This window comes from Lactuca virosa, chromosome 4, assembly GCF_052849685.1.
Source record: "Lactuca virosa cultivar CGN04683 chromosome 4, Lactuca_virosa_CGN04683_v6, whole genome shotgun sequence".
Lineage (NCBI taxonomy): Eukaryota > Viridiplantae > Streptophyta > Magnoliopsida > Asterales > Asteraceae > Lactuca > Lactuca virosa.
Window position 1 is genome coordinate 269,222,868 of NC_136429.1, and position 13,570 is coordinate 269,236,437.

Genomic DNA, 13,570 nt, shown 5'->3' on the forward strand with positions numbered 1-13,570 from the left:
TTGAGCAGCTGGGGGTAGGTTGTTGACTTCTGGCTCTGAGTCAGAACCATCAGAAAAGCCTTCAGCTTCGTGGTCATCCAAAGGGATTGGGTGATCGTCTTCTGGCTCTTCTCCTAGCCATCCTGCATTGCCGTTGTTGGGGTAGTACGGGTCTCCGGGGATATGGAATCCAGCCATAAAATCTATGCGAGAAAAGGGATAAAGAAATAACTAAATAGACGAACTAATAAGATAATTATAAGATGATCTTTATCAGTTACTTCAACATTTGTGTAGTGCATACCAGTCATATGTAACCAAGACAGGATAGACCTTCGAATAAGCGACCCTAACTCTAAGTCCACAACCAAACAAGGAACAGGAAGTAAAGCAAAGATCACAGATTCTAAGTCTATGATATCCTAGACACATATAACCTTAGCGTATCTACTCAGCAACTATTGATATACTAATAAAGACCTTTAGTTCTCAGATAAGTAATTAAAGTAACACAAAATACTCCTATAGTATTTTAAGTTTATGTTCTGTTCTACTGTTCTTGTTGTAGTAGTGTTGGTAAGTTTTTAGACTTGTTGCAACCTCACAACCACACTTAGGCACATGCTAATCACTCCTCAGATAATGTAGTTGATCAGGCTACATCTTCCCAGGGTTGACCATATGTCTCTAAGTCTACTTGTGCTGTCCAACAATCGTAATACTTTTGTTTTGTCCTAGTGACACTGATTTTAGTATGAATGCAGGTATGTATACTTAGTTAAATATTTTATTATTTAAAAGTATAAACTCTTTATCAGAGTATTTTAATCCCGCTGTGTTTATAGTTCGTATATCTTTTATGGGTTGATACACTCGATTCACTATAAACAATGCTCTGATACCAATCTGTAACTACCCAAAACCGGAACGGCGGAAACGTTCGGGGGTGGAGGACGTCATGTTCAGTATCACAACAATGCAAAGTAGTAAATAAGCAACAACATCATCCATTGCATTAATAATATAATTTCATACAAGTGTGTTCTGTCAAGTTATATAGACACCAAAAATATACATCAAAATAAAAGATGAGTCTTGGACGAGCTCCATCTTCTCAAAACCTGGCACCGGTACCTGTCTACTGGTGACCTGAGAATACAAGTTATTTTGAAAGAGTTTATCAGCTTTAAAGCTGGTGAGTTCATAAGTATATTAGTGTCTGTATTTGTATGAAAGCATTTGTAAGATGTTTGTAAGATGTTTATAAGTTTGTAAAAGTTTGTAATTGTTTGAACTCTCCTAGAAAACCCTATGTTTCCTACTAAAAGTAGCCTTCTACCAAGGCATCTAGTATCTGTGTGTGTGTCTCTTGTAAGAGTGTGTATTTCCCCAAATCTGACTATTATTAACCAAAAATATAGCTTTTACATTACTGTTTATTGTGTGAATGTCACAAAGTAAATGTAAAGGGAAAATAAAATAGTATTGTAGTGTTGTATTAAGTAAATACTGATGTACTAATTACTTTAAACTATTTGTTATTTAAAGTACCATGTGATCGGCCTATATCCTGCTACCGACTCTATAGTAAAACGACGATGTAAGACGTCGTAAGAAATGACGTTTGGCACCCGTAGACTTGCAAGTCCCACTGTAGCGAGCAGCAAGGTGTAGGATAGTCAATCCAGTATAGATCTATACACAAACTCATACGCTCCCCAATTAAGGAGATTCTGGATACAAAACGGGTCATGATAGGTAGTGCCATGCCCCTATTAAGTGGCTCACATAACTGTATGTAATGTATATGTGTATGTATGTGCTAGCTGTATTGTGTGTTCTTTCTCTGTCTAGCCTGTATGTTTTGTTTCTCATCACTGTATATTATGTTTGTTTCTCATCACTATGTATTATGTTTGTTTCTCATCACTATGTATTATGTTTGTTTCTCATCACTATGTATTACTCATGAATGAACTGACTCATTGTATGTTTCATTGTTCTAGTAATAGTATCTTCCTAAACTATACCTATTATAGTTTACTAGAAATGTTGTTTGTGTATATGAACATGTTTGTATACCTTTGCTACCCAAAGGCATTGAACTGAATGAAAGAAGTAACCTTTTATATCTACACACATATACATGATATATAACTAGGATTCAAACGACCTCCGGACAAATAACCTGAATACCTTAAGTCCACAACCAAACAAGGAACAGGAAGTAAGGTGAGCTATCAGTCCTAAGTCCTTTCAATCCTACTTATATAACTATATCTATATAGATACACAGAATATAAGTTAAAAGAGTTTAAGTAGAAGTATTTAACATGTAAAAGAGTTTGATAAAAGCATTTGGTATGTAAAAGAGTTTGTAAGACAGTTTGAAGTGAAACAGTTTGGTAACACAGTTTGAAAAGTAAGAAATCCACTTGTTTGGTAGTTATTAATCGCATGTGATTGATATAATAACTATAATAGTTCAACATGTATCCCCCCCCCCCCATAAAAGCATTTAAAAACATTTAAAAGGTTAATTAAGGGGTATGAACTCACCTGTAGTGAGTGGTTTGGATGAACGGATTGTATAGGATGCTAAGTGGCAAGTGAAGACTTGAGCACCCACGCGGATCCTATTTAACATATAATGATACATATATGAATATAATTAGTGCTTATAACAACTAATTAGTGACTTTTAACCACCTTAGGGACTAGTAAAAACTTATTTTGAAGTGTTACAACCATATATGATTGTATATAAGGGGTATATGGCTATACAAGGGAGTGTATTGTCAAAATACACACTATTTGTGTGTGTGCGGCCAGGGTGTGCGGCCAGGGTGTGTGTGCGGCCGCACACTCCCTATGGAATGTGCCAAAACATATTTTAAGGCTTTAGGACTCATCTAGGAAGGTTTCTTACTTCATGCTTTAGCCTTATAAGAAGTTTATTGCCATTTTTGGACCTAAAAAGGGTGTGTGCGGCCACCATGATGTGTGCGGCCGCACACCCTTTATGAACATGATAAAATCATGTTTTTCTAGCATATCATCAAGTGTTCTTACCATACAACAAGTTATGATAAGTGTATACACGTTATAGAGGCTTGAAAGGGTGTTTAAGGTCCAAAACTAGTGCGTGTTCTTGGTGTTCTTGACTAAAATGGATGTTTTCACGGATCAAACTAAGGGAAAAGGCTAGTTAGGGTCGTATATCAACAAATAAAAGGAAGGATTACTACCTTTTATGAAGATCAAGATGAAGAATTGGATGATACTTGAGAGGATTTCGAGTTCTAGCTTTGAAGAAGTGGAAAAGTGTTCAAAAATGACAAGTGTAGTATATATATGGGAGAGTGTGCGGTTGGGATGGGTGTGTGGCCGCACACTCCATATGTTGGAGTGTTTGGCTCATTTTCAAGTTGTTACACTCTCAAAACTCTTCCCACGACTCTTACCTTGATTATACTAGGTTTTAAACACTCTAATAGACTCTAAATAGTGCTAGAAAATAGCAAAAACGAGTCTAACCTTCATTGATTTGAATAAGTGTATAAGATAAAAATTTCGGATTGTCACAAAGCATTCCATGCCCTATATCTTCCCACTGCCATCAGTGGGACATGCGGGGATGAACATTCACCATCTTCCAAGAGGATACCCTAAACTAAAAAATACCACCACCTTGTGAAGATGCTAAGTGAATATACCAGGTAGAGATACCGAGCGACACAAACAACGAGAGTAAGAGATGAGGCTGTGGCGGATTTTTCCGGAAAGGGTAGCGATTTCGGCGAACATCTGTTGTTTTATGCTTCTGTCGACTTTACATAGAGCTGCGATTTTGGTGTGTATTCCGGCCATACATCGTGTAGGTAAGTTTCTAGACTCATGTATGTTTTTTGTGGGTTCGATTCTACTCATGGCCACCACCGGCAACAATGGTTGCCGGATTGTGCCACCACACCATCACCGCCCAAAGGGTGACCGGAATTGGGTTGTTGTTCAGCCATGAGGTTTTCTACTCTGTCTTGACGGGTTCAATTGCAAGTCTAGCGCTAAATCATGACTATGTGATTTTGATCACTTGGTTTTTCTATCTAAAATTAAGTCATTATCTCTGAACTAGCAAAATCCTAATTTCCATTCAAAGAATGTAATAACCTAAAGTCCTTCACAAAAACTGAAATTTTTTTTTTTTTTGAAAGAAGGGGAACATGAACATCACCTGGAAATCTAACATTATCATTCAGGTTCAAAAAGATTCAAATGTAAAAAATCGTATTTGTGAATTGGAAAATTTAGAGGAATTAAAGAAGTACATGTTGGACTCTGTCCTATCCGAATTGAAAAAAAAAAGTAATTTAGATTATAATCACCTGAAGAAACTGATTATTATAATTTGATTTATGATTACTGAGATAAAATTGTGTAGCAACAGGTGAAACTAAATGGTAAAAATCTGCCTTCATAGTTATGCAGAGGGCATAAGGTATGTAGTGAAAATGTTATATATTTGCATTTTTGCTTGAATTTTTGTCATCAGGTACAATTCGTATGTTAGAATTTTTGCCGTTAGAATTGTTTATAGCTTTTTTCCTTTTCCTAATTCATCCAGGAATGAAGACCTTCCTGGAGATTTAAACTCTGTATGAAGCTTTTATGAATACTTAATTTTGTACTTTTTTTATTAATGCAAAGAATCTTATATTAATTAATTTTTCTTCAAAGCCCATGTTATATGGTTGTCACATTGATGCCTAACTTTAGTTGCAAACAACTTCACATGTACGACGCCGCGAAGGTGACCTACTGTTGAGGGTTAGAGTGTATAGGTGGAGTGGTGGTTGATGAGGAGTGACAGGGTGACAAAGATGCTCCGGTTTATAGGATTTTATCGGGTTCAGGGATTATAGATCTCACTTAGATGGTAAAGTTACTGTTTTTGTGTATTTTTTTTTTTTTTGGATGGTGCTTTCGTTTCTAACGTTTTTTGTCCTTGATGTTGCAGGAAAAACAAGTGATAAGAACGATTCGGAATGTGATAGGGATAATTAAAGGAGTGGAGGAACCTGATAGGTAAACTCTAATAGTTATGTACTTTAACTACTTCATTGCATAAAGCGTGTTAATTCGTAATATGATGTCCAAATAAGAAAACAAAATCCAGAGTAGAAAGAAACCAAAGTGAGAAGTTTAACTGTGTGTAAAGCTTGTCATTAGATTTACAATCTTGAGTAATCATGGAGATGCTTGGACATTTGGGCCCGTTGATCCCAACAGTGGCACTGTTGTTCTACTCAAAGTAAATAATTATTATATGAGTACAGATGTCATATGATATTATTATAATAATATATCGTAAACAGAAAGTGGCATATTGATACAGGTCGCAGAAAGGTTCCAGAAGCTATAGAAAGAAGGTTCCAGAAGCAATCTTGGGTATTCCAGCCTTTTTCAGTGATAAAGGGTAATTTTGGAATACAAGATTCATTGACGGATTCCATTCCGGATTCCAAACGGAAAATCACTTCAGTCTACCAAATACGGTACATTAAACAAATACCCGTTAACTATTTCTTTTAAACCTTTGGCCTTATGATAAAGTTTATATCTTTTTACTTCATTAGATGGAAAACCAGATTGAGTCTGCTATTTTCATATTCACTTCATGGAACACCTGTAGATCTAAAGTTGCCACCTTTCATCTTCTATCATAATCTTTATGTTATTCCAGTATGAAAAAAAAATTCTTTCGGCTTTAATTTTATATATATATTACAGGACAAATGGAAAAATCTTAGTTAAATAAGAATGTCCTCCTTTTTTTTTTTTTTACAATTTCTTCTTCTGGATTTTGTTACTTCTCAGGCAACTTCAAGTGGAACAAGCTGATGGTATGCTTGCATGCTTCCGGGAAACAGTGGAAATAGTTAGCATGCTTACTGGGGCAGAGGGATAGTCGTGTTACGTTCAGGTAATATTTTTCTTCAATATATACAAAAACCAAAATCTTACTTATTATATAATCAGATTGTAATTATCCAATTATTTAGCATTCAAATAACCAATTTTGGATGATAAGTTTCACACAAGCTTTAACACAAATGATAAATTTTCACCCATCATTTTAGCATTAATAATCATATTATATTTATAATTGATATAAAATAAATTTTAATATTAAAACTCCAACAATATATGAAAATATTTTTTTTGGTTATTTTATTTTTTCTTTGTTTATAATCAAACTTTGTGAAACAGTGAAACAAGTAATTATTACAAGTTCAACCAGTGGAAGCACATTGAAACACTATCTCCTACAATAAATAAATGTTTATTATGATTATTTAATATCGCAAAACCAGTTAACCAAAACCACCACTATCTTAACATGTTATTGGGTTGTGATTAGAAGATGATCATGAAGGTCGACCCCTGTTTCTGATAAAAAATTGCAAGTACAAGCCTATGATTATCTACATTTTGAGCCTATTTTCTCAAAACATTTTTACTTTTTTGGTTCTTCTCTAGGGTAAAATACACTAAATAGCAACATACTTTCAATGATTTGTTTGTCATATGAAGACCCCTTCTGTATATGTAATATGTTTTGATTAATATTATACTATGTTCTATCATTCGGTACAGCTTGAAATAAGGGAAAAAAAACAAACACAGCGCCAACGGCGGGCATGATTCCCCTCTAGTTACAATCGTTTATTGAAATGAAAGTTACAGAAATATAAAAAAGTGTATTATCTAATAAGTGAGGCCCATTTCTAGAACCCACGGAAGTGAGAACCCCTGCCAAGTGCCAACTTCATACATATCTCAATTCTCAAACATTCAAAGTAGTTTCCGTTTTTCATTAAGACATTAAGTCGGCCACCCTTACAACATAAAACTGTATGTTTGCCAAAGAAAAATTGGACTTTAGATGAGATGGTGAATACTGACGGTTTGCATCAAGAAGCTCGTTTTGGAGACATATTCCCGATCAGAGATGTTGTTTTACTGATAGAAAATATTTGCACAAACAGTCCTGCAGTGCCACACAATAAACCTCCATTGTTAAGTTGTCCAACTACAAGTACATACCATACACATGATATATTTTCAAATTAATAAATTGGCACAAAGGCTTTATAGTATTACTCACCAACAGCAACACAAGCAATCTTCAATACATCAAACTTATCTGTTTCCCAATTACAATTACTCAGACCAAGACCAAGAAGAGGTGTGCTTGCCTTTAGTTGGATAATGGAAGCAATTGATCCAAGTATTCCTATAGATGATGCAGCCATATACAATTTCAAAAGGCTCACTCTGCTACGCTTTCGACCTGTAATATAACAAGATGAATATTAATAAATAATATAAATTTCACTCTTAAGAGCACTAAGCACTAAAAAAACAGTGTTTACCTAATTCTCCAATTATAATTGAAATGATAGTTACAAAAATCGATGCAACAGCTAATATTTCAAGAGGCTCCTTCTTTAACAGAATGAAAAGGATGTCAAGTACTCCTAGCAGCAGCACTACTACTGCCTGCGTCACATTAAACATGGGGATATCTTGTTAGTTAAGTTCACAAGCATCAAAGAAGGTACTTTGAATAACATAAAACCCTAGAAGTAGAGTTCAAATAACTCAAAATCCTTATTTGATCCAAAGCAAACCATTTTTCATATCTAAAATTTAAAAGTTTCTAGTCTGCACACTCACTGATTCAATCCATCAAGATGCTAAGATTAAGTTCCCAAAGTTTAATCTCGTAAATTATCATAAGATTCTAACAAATTATACGAAACAGCAAGCAGCAAAAGAGCCTGTATAAGTACCTGAATCGCAAGAACATTGGAGAGTGTGGATTTTCCCTTGGCTACCGTTGTATATCCTAAAGTTAAGATTCAAATAAAGAGTTGAAATTATAAACGATAATTGCATTGCATACAAGTAAAGACTGAAGAAAAAAGAACATACTGTTGTCGACGACCATTCTGTATGAGAAATCAGAGCCATCGGTTCCCGATGGACGCCGATTGCCAGAATTTCTCTGATGCATCTTACTCTGGTTGTCACTTCTGGGCAATGGTACAAATGCTTAGCTTTTTTATTATAAAATTGGTTAAAACTTTTTTTTTTTATTAATATCCCAACTTTTTTTTAACAACTAGATTCCCGGTCAAGCAAACACACACGAATTGCACTGGAGTACGCACATCTAAACACGAAAACACATACAACAAGGCCATCCACGTGGTGGCAGACGGTAGCCGAAGAATGCAGCTAAAAGGGGCAGCCGCTCGAGGCGGCGGCGGCGACGGGACTCGAAGAAACGGCAAAAGAAGTGAAGGGGTGGAAGGGATGCGCCATTACCGGAGAAGGAGAGGCAACAGCGGCCACGAATCGTCGGTCTTCGCTATCGCCGGCAACAGCAGCGTGTGGTGTTGGCTTCGGCGGTTTCCGGCTTCGTCGGAAGCGGGTGCAACGGTGAGGTTCTCGGCCGTTCAAGGCGACGTCTAGGACGTGGTGGCGGCGGCTGGAAGTTGGAGAGACAAGGTGGCGGCTGAAAAAATGTTGTACGGTTAGGTTTTTCGGATGGTATGCAAGGGAAAGAGAGGTGATGGGTTTTAGACCCCGTCAATATTCAAACTTCAATCCATTTTGACAATTCCAGCCCCTCCCCCTCTATTCCTTTCAATACAATCCCACAATTTACTAAAAAACCCCTGTTTTATAAAATCATTTACATTTCAAGTCATAATGTTACAATATAGACCCCAAATTCTAAAAATTATATCATTTAACTCCTTGACGCTAACACAGATAAATTATTACGGATTTAGGGTTAAAATAAAATAAAATATAAAATACATCTCAAAGACTTTAGAGTTTATTATTTATTTATTTATTTTTATTAATTTATTAATTTGTTATAATGAGTAACACGTTAGCATTTAGCAATCATTGAACCCAAAAGTCAAGCATGTGTCAATGAGTGTCACACTCACACCTATAGAAAACATGGGACAAGTTGCTCTTGATTTCATATCTATTAAAAGACATAAAGGCCCTCGTCTTGTTTAAGCCCATCAAGTCCAGCCCATCCCAATCTATCACATTTAGCTTTTGGTTACAAAAAGTCTTTCAAAGATCAAAAGAAGCAATAACCAAAATGGAAACTATACAATTTCATAACAAAAATCAACAAAATTAATTGAAGGTGTCACAAATGAATCGCACCCATTACATATCAAGCTATACATATATCAAATCCATGACCTTTCTCCTTCCAACACCATTTCAATTTCTTTCTTTTTAGCAAATCCATGTAGAATTAAGCCAAAATCATCTCCATTTTTTCGAGTTTTTAACTACAAGACTTTTTGATGCTCCAAATTATGGCTACTTTTGTATGTAATTCGATACAATTTATCATATCCTGCAAGAACTCCAGCCCCAGCTACACCAACAAGCATGTTTGCAGTAACTCCTCTATATAAAGCCAAGAAACCCTCCAATCGAATGATCTCATTTATTGCATGAATAGCATGATGATATTTTGAGGGTTGACCAGAAGTCAACATCATTCTTCGCCTCACTGTGTCAAATGGATAAGCACAAACACCAGAAAACGTTGTCACACTCCAACCCAAGAAAAAACTTGCGATAAAATTGTCCTGCAGATTGTTTTTAGAGGTTAGAAGAAAATAAAAATCAAAACTTTTTCAAGAAAACGGTTATAGAGTAGAAAGAAATCACACCCTTTTCAAGAAAATGCATACAATGCAGAAAAAATCAAACATTTTACAACTAAATGCAAATAAAGCAGTAAAAATCACATATTTTTACAAGAAAATGCTTACAGAGCAGAAAAAATCAAAACTTTTTCAAGAAAATGGTTATAGAGTAGAAGGAAATCACACCCTTTTCAAGAAAATGGATACAAGGTGGGAAAAAGCACACGTTTTACAAGAAAATGGAAATAAAGCAGAAAAAAAATCAAATCTTTAAAAGGAAAATGCTTATCACAAGGCAGAAAGAATCACACTATTTGCAAGAAAATGCATCCAAGGCAGAAAAAATCACATTTTTTTACAAGAAGATGCTTATAAAGAAGAAAAAAGATCACATCTTTTTACAAGAAAATGCTTATGTATGGCAGAAAAATCACACATTTTACAAGAAAATGACTATAAAGCAGAAAAAAAATCACACCCTTTTACAAGAAAATGAATATAAGACCATCTCCAACCCAACTTCATATTCTTTTTATTTTAAGTTATACAGATTGTAAAAAATACCCTTTAACTTATTTGCTTTTTACAAATAAATTTACAGCTTTTTTGTTCTAATAACTTTATAAAATGTATTGTTTCAAAATTATAACCAAACAAATTATGTGTATATTATTAATTTGAATAACTTGTTATTTTAGTAACACCAAAACATTTGTTAAATTAAAAACTATATTTATAATACACGTCTATATAAATATTACACATGCATTTATGAAAATATCACACGTAAATTTTTAAATAAAAAAACATATTCAGAATATACCTAGTCTTCTTTAATAAGCTAGAAATAAATAAAGATAAAGAGGGACCAAAATTAACACATGAAAGTTTGACAACATTTTGGTGTTATACTATTCCTTTACACCAAAATGATGCCAGAAATGCAGAAAAAAAAAACACAAATTTTACAAGAAAATGCATACAAACCAGAATATATATATATATATATATATATATATATATATTTTAGAAGAAAATGGTTATAAGGCATACCTGAAATGATCCAATTAAGACAACAGGTTTCAAGCTGTCATATAAACCAAAATACATCCCTCTATAAAGAGTAATTCCCACAATTGAAATCCCAAATCCACGATATAAGCCCCTAATTCCATCAGTTGCAAGGGTCTTGTTATAAACATCAAAAAGTCCATTAAATTGGTGTTTATGATTTCTTGAAATGCCTGATGAATCGGTTGCTAATCGAGTTCTTGCATAATCCAAATGATACAGAAACAATGAAGTGGTGGCTCCTGCAGCACTTCCTGAAGCAACATTCCCAATAAACCACTTCATATATCCATCTCTCTCTTTTGACCTTCCAAATACACTTTTGAAGTAACCTTTGAATGCAAAATTGAAAGCCTACGGATATTTTTCAAAAATAGTTTCTTCAGGAACCTATTATCCATTTCTCACTTCCTAAAACAAGAATTACTTACTAATGATTTATTTACCTGAGTTGTGTACTTGTGTTAGGTGTTTAGTTTTCGGATTCTTGAAATTATACAGCTAAAAACAAGAAATGCTAATGAGTTACCTGAGTTGGGAAATATCGAATAACATTGACTTGATTACCCCTCCAAAATGAGAAAAAGCCTTCTTCTTTAAACACCCTTTTAAAGCATTGACCAACCCCTGTATATGGTTTTTTGAGTTGACCTCTCTTCAATAACTCTCCTTGATTTTGTAGTAAAAGCTTCACTCTCTCAATTGGTGCTGCTGCACTTTTTGATATGATGGCTGCTGCACCTCCCATCACAAAATCAGAAGAAAACCTCTCTGATTTTGTTGTCATCCCAAACCCTAGATTCTTTCCCAAGCTGCAGAAATCAACATCAACTCATCAGTTTGTGGGTATCTCTGAATCTTGAAAAGTTATACCTTAATGCATGATTGTATATAAATTAGGGTTCTTTCTAGACCTTGGAGTTTAATTTTGTATACAGATGTTAAATGAATTGATTTTATATTTATAGACAATGGGTGCTTTCATGGCTTCGGGATAATTGGATTTGGGGGCTAAAACTCATTGTAATTTCGAGATTTGGTTTCCGGTTTTCGTGGTGGTGACATAGGCATACATATGGTGGCAAAGCATTAACAAGAGAAGCCGATTTTCATCGAAGAAATAATTTATCGAAGCTAAAATTAGCGAAGCTATTAGCGAACATTGTGAAATAGATCAAATTAGATTTATTGGCCGAACAAAGAACAAAAACCGATCACTAATGAGTAATGAATGCAAACAAGGAAACGATGATAAAGGAGATAGAGGATTGATAAGAAAGAGAGGTGAATGTAACCTGGTGATGAGCGATGAAGATGTAGGAACCAGTGAAGATGAAGTGTCTGGAATGGGGGAATGGTGGGTTGGTGAAGACAAATTGTTGAAGACGACATATATGAGGAGATGGGCATCTGAGCGGTTCTATTGCTTCCCCAAATCATCAAGAAGATGAGTGTTAAAATAATTTAAAGAAAATGAAAACATATGGTGGCTAGGCAACCCTCTCACGCCACTTTTATACAGGATATGACAAGAAATATCGGTCACTATCCCCATCACGATTTTTACATATGAGTTGAAGGTGCTCTTTCTTCGTTTGTGTAAATTCTCAAATGATAAAAAAATTTTTTTTTTTTTTAAATCATTTATATAAACCATAAGTCATATAAAACATTGTTTCTAAAACACAGCCATAAAATTAGAGTATCCAAAAACATATGTCAATATAAATCTAAAGGATGACGTGTATGATCACGTATTCGTTTTGTCCCGATCATTCGATGTACCTGAAACCACGAAATCAAATTGTAAGTCAAAGCTTAGTGAGTTCCCTCAAAGTACCACACACAACATAATATAAACAATACATGCTTTCCGGGTCCACAACATAAAAGTGGATTGTCCCTAGGCTCGCAGTCTTCCGACTGGATTACCCTAACCCACAGTCTCCTGATTGGATTGCCCCGGGTTTGTTGGCCTATAGCACGAAGCAGTACCGCCTCAACCAAACTGTACTATGTCGATATATGCAACAGATAAACAATAAACAACAAGTACATATAATCATACAAATCACTACAACATAGCAACATCCTATATGCGCGGATACATAACACAACCTAGTGGACCGACATTGGTGCCTTCGACCCACGAGTACACTGAAGGAAAAACTCACCTTGTAATCTAGCAAATAATCCAATAGCTCCCTCCCAAGATGAAGGCCGATATCACAAGTCACCTATAATACAACAAGGAACTTAATTCTCAGCCTAAAGTCCAACCCATATGTTGATCTAAAAGTCTACTAAGTCAAAATGTCAACCCCAACGGTCAATGGTCAAGTCAACATCTCAAAAAGTCCAAATCAGCAAGTCGCCACGTCGTGGCCATCCATTGGCCAAGTCGTGGCAGCATAACGACAAAACAGACGAGTACTTACCCAATCGCCATGTCGTGGCAACATAAGGCCATGTCGTGGGGACTGGTTTGGACAACTTAACCTATTAAGCCATTTTCCTATAACTCTAAGAACTCCAAAGCTCAGATTTGGTCTTTCCCATGGTCTTTATGGATAAAATTTTCATTAAGACACCTCAAGAAGTCAAGATCCCAAATCCTAAATCCTTAAAGGAAACTAAAGGCATGTAAACACCCATTAAGTACTTAATGACTAGAGTTACTCTTCCAAAGTTTCCATAAGGGTTTCCTACACCTAATGGACCATAAAAATCGTAGTTTTTATGGACATGCATGTCCAATGCAT

At 35.1% G+C, this 13,570-nt stretch overlaps 2 protein-coding genes and 1 long non-coding RNA gene across 6 annotated transcripts; 1 reads left to right on the forward strand and 2 right to left on the reverse strand.

Annotated features, from left to right (window-relative positions):
- The first annotated feature begins 3,559 nt into the window (after positions 1 to 3,559).
- On the forward strand, positions 3,560 to 7,983 carry LOC145108278 (uncharacterized). Of its 4 annotated transcripts, XR_013708162.1 has the most exons (7): positions 3,560 to 3,860; positions 4,790 to 4,915; positions 4,997 to 5,064; positions 5,375 to 5,534; positions 5,857 to 5,962; positions 6,250 to 7,600; positions 7,808 to 7,983. It is a non-coding gene; the product is annotated as an uncharacterized LOC145108278 (long non-coding RNA). The 4 variants fall into 4 exon arrangements; XR_013708160.1 differs by having other exon boundaries at positions 3,560 to 4,634; positions 5,857 to 7,600; XR_013708161.1 differs by having other exon boundaries at positions 3,560 to 4,477; positions 5,857 to 7,600.
- Positions 6,721 to 8,072, reverse strand: LOC145108277 (uncharacterized). The gene is made up of 5 exons (XM_079045306.1): positions 7,978 to 8,072; positions 7,836 to 7,891; positions 7,416 to 7,542; positions 7,148 to 7,333; positions 6,721 to 7,030 (listed from the first exon to the last, which is right to left on the reverse strand). Exons 1-5 carry the CDS (start codon positions 8,057 to 8,059, stop codon positions 6,954 to 6,956), a joined length of 528 nt encoding a protein of 175 aa, XP_078901432.1. The 5' UTR covers positions 8,060 to 8,072; the 3' UTR covers positions 6,721 to 6,953.
- Positions 8,073 to 9,164: 1,092 nt separating this feature from the next.
- On the reverse strand, positions 9,165 to 12,304 carry ER-ANT1 (endoplasmic reticulum-adenine nucleotide transporter 1). The gene is made up of 4 exons (XM_079045307.1): positions 12,104 to 12,304; positions 11,338 to 11,620; positions 10,791 to 11,162; positions 9,165 to 9,677 (listed from the first exon to the last, which is right to left on the reverse strand). The coding sequence occupies exons 2-4, from the start codon at positions 11,593 to 11,595 to the stop codon at positions 9,372 to 9,374; spliced, it is 936 nt and encodes a 311-aa protein (XP_078901433.1). The 5' UTR covers positions 11,596 to 11,620; positions 12,104 to 12,304; the 3' UTR covers positions 9,165 to 9,371.
- Between the last annotated feature and the right edge of the window lie 1,266 nt (positions 12,305 to 13,570).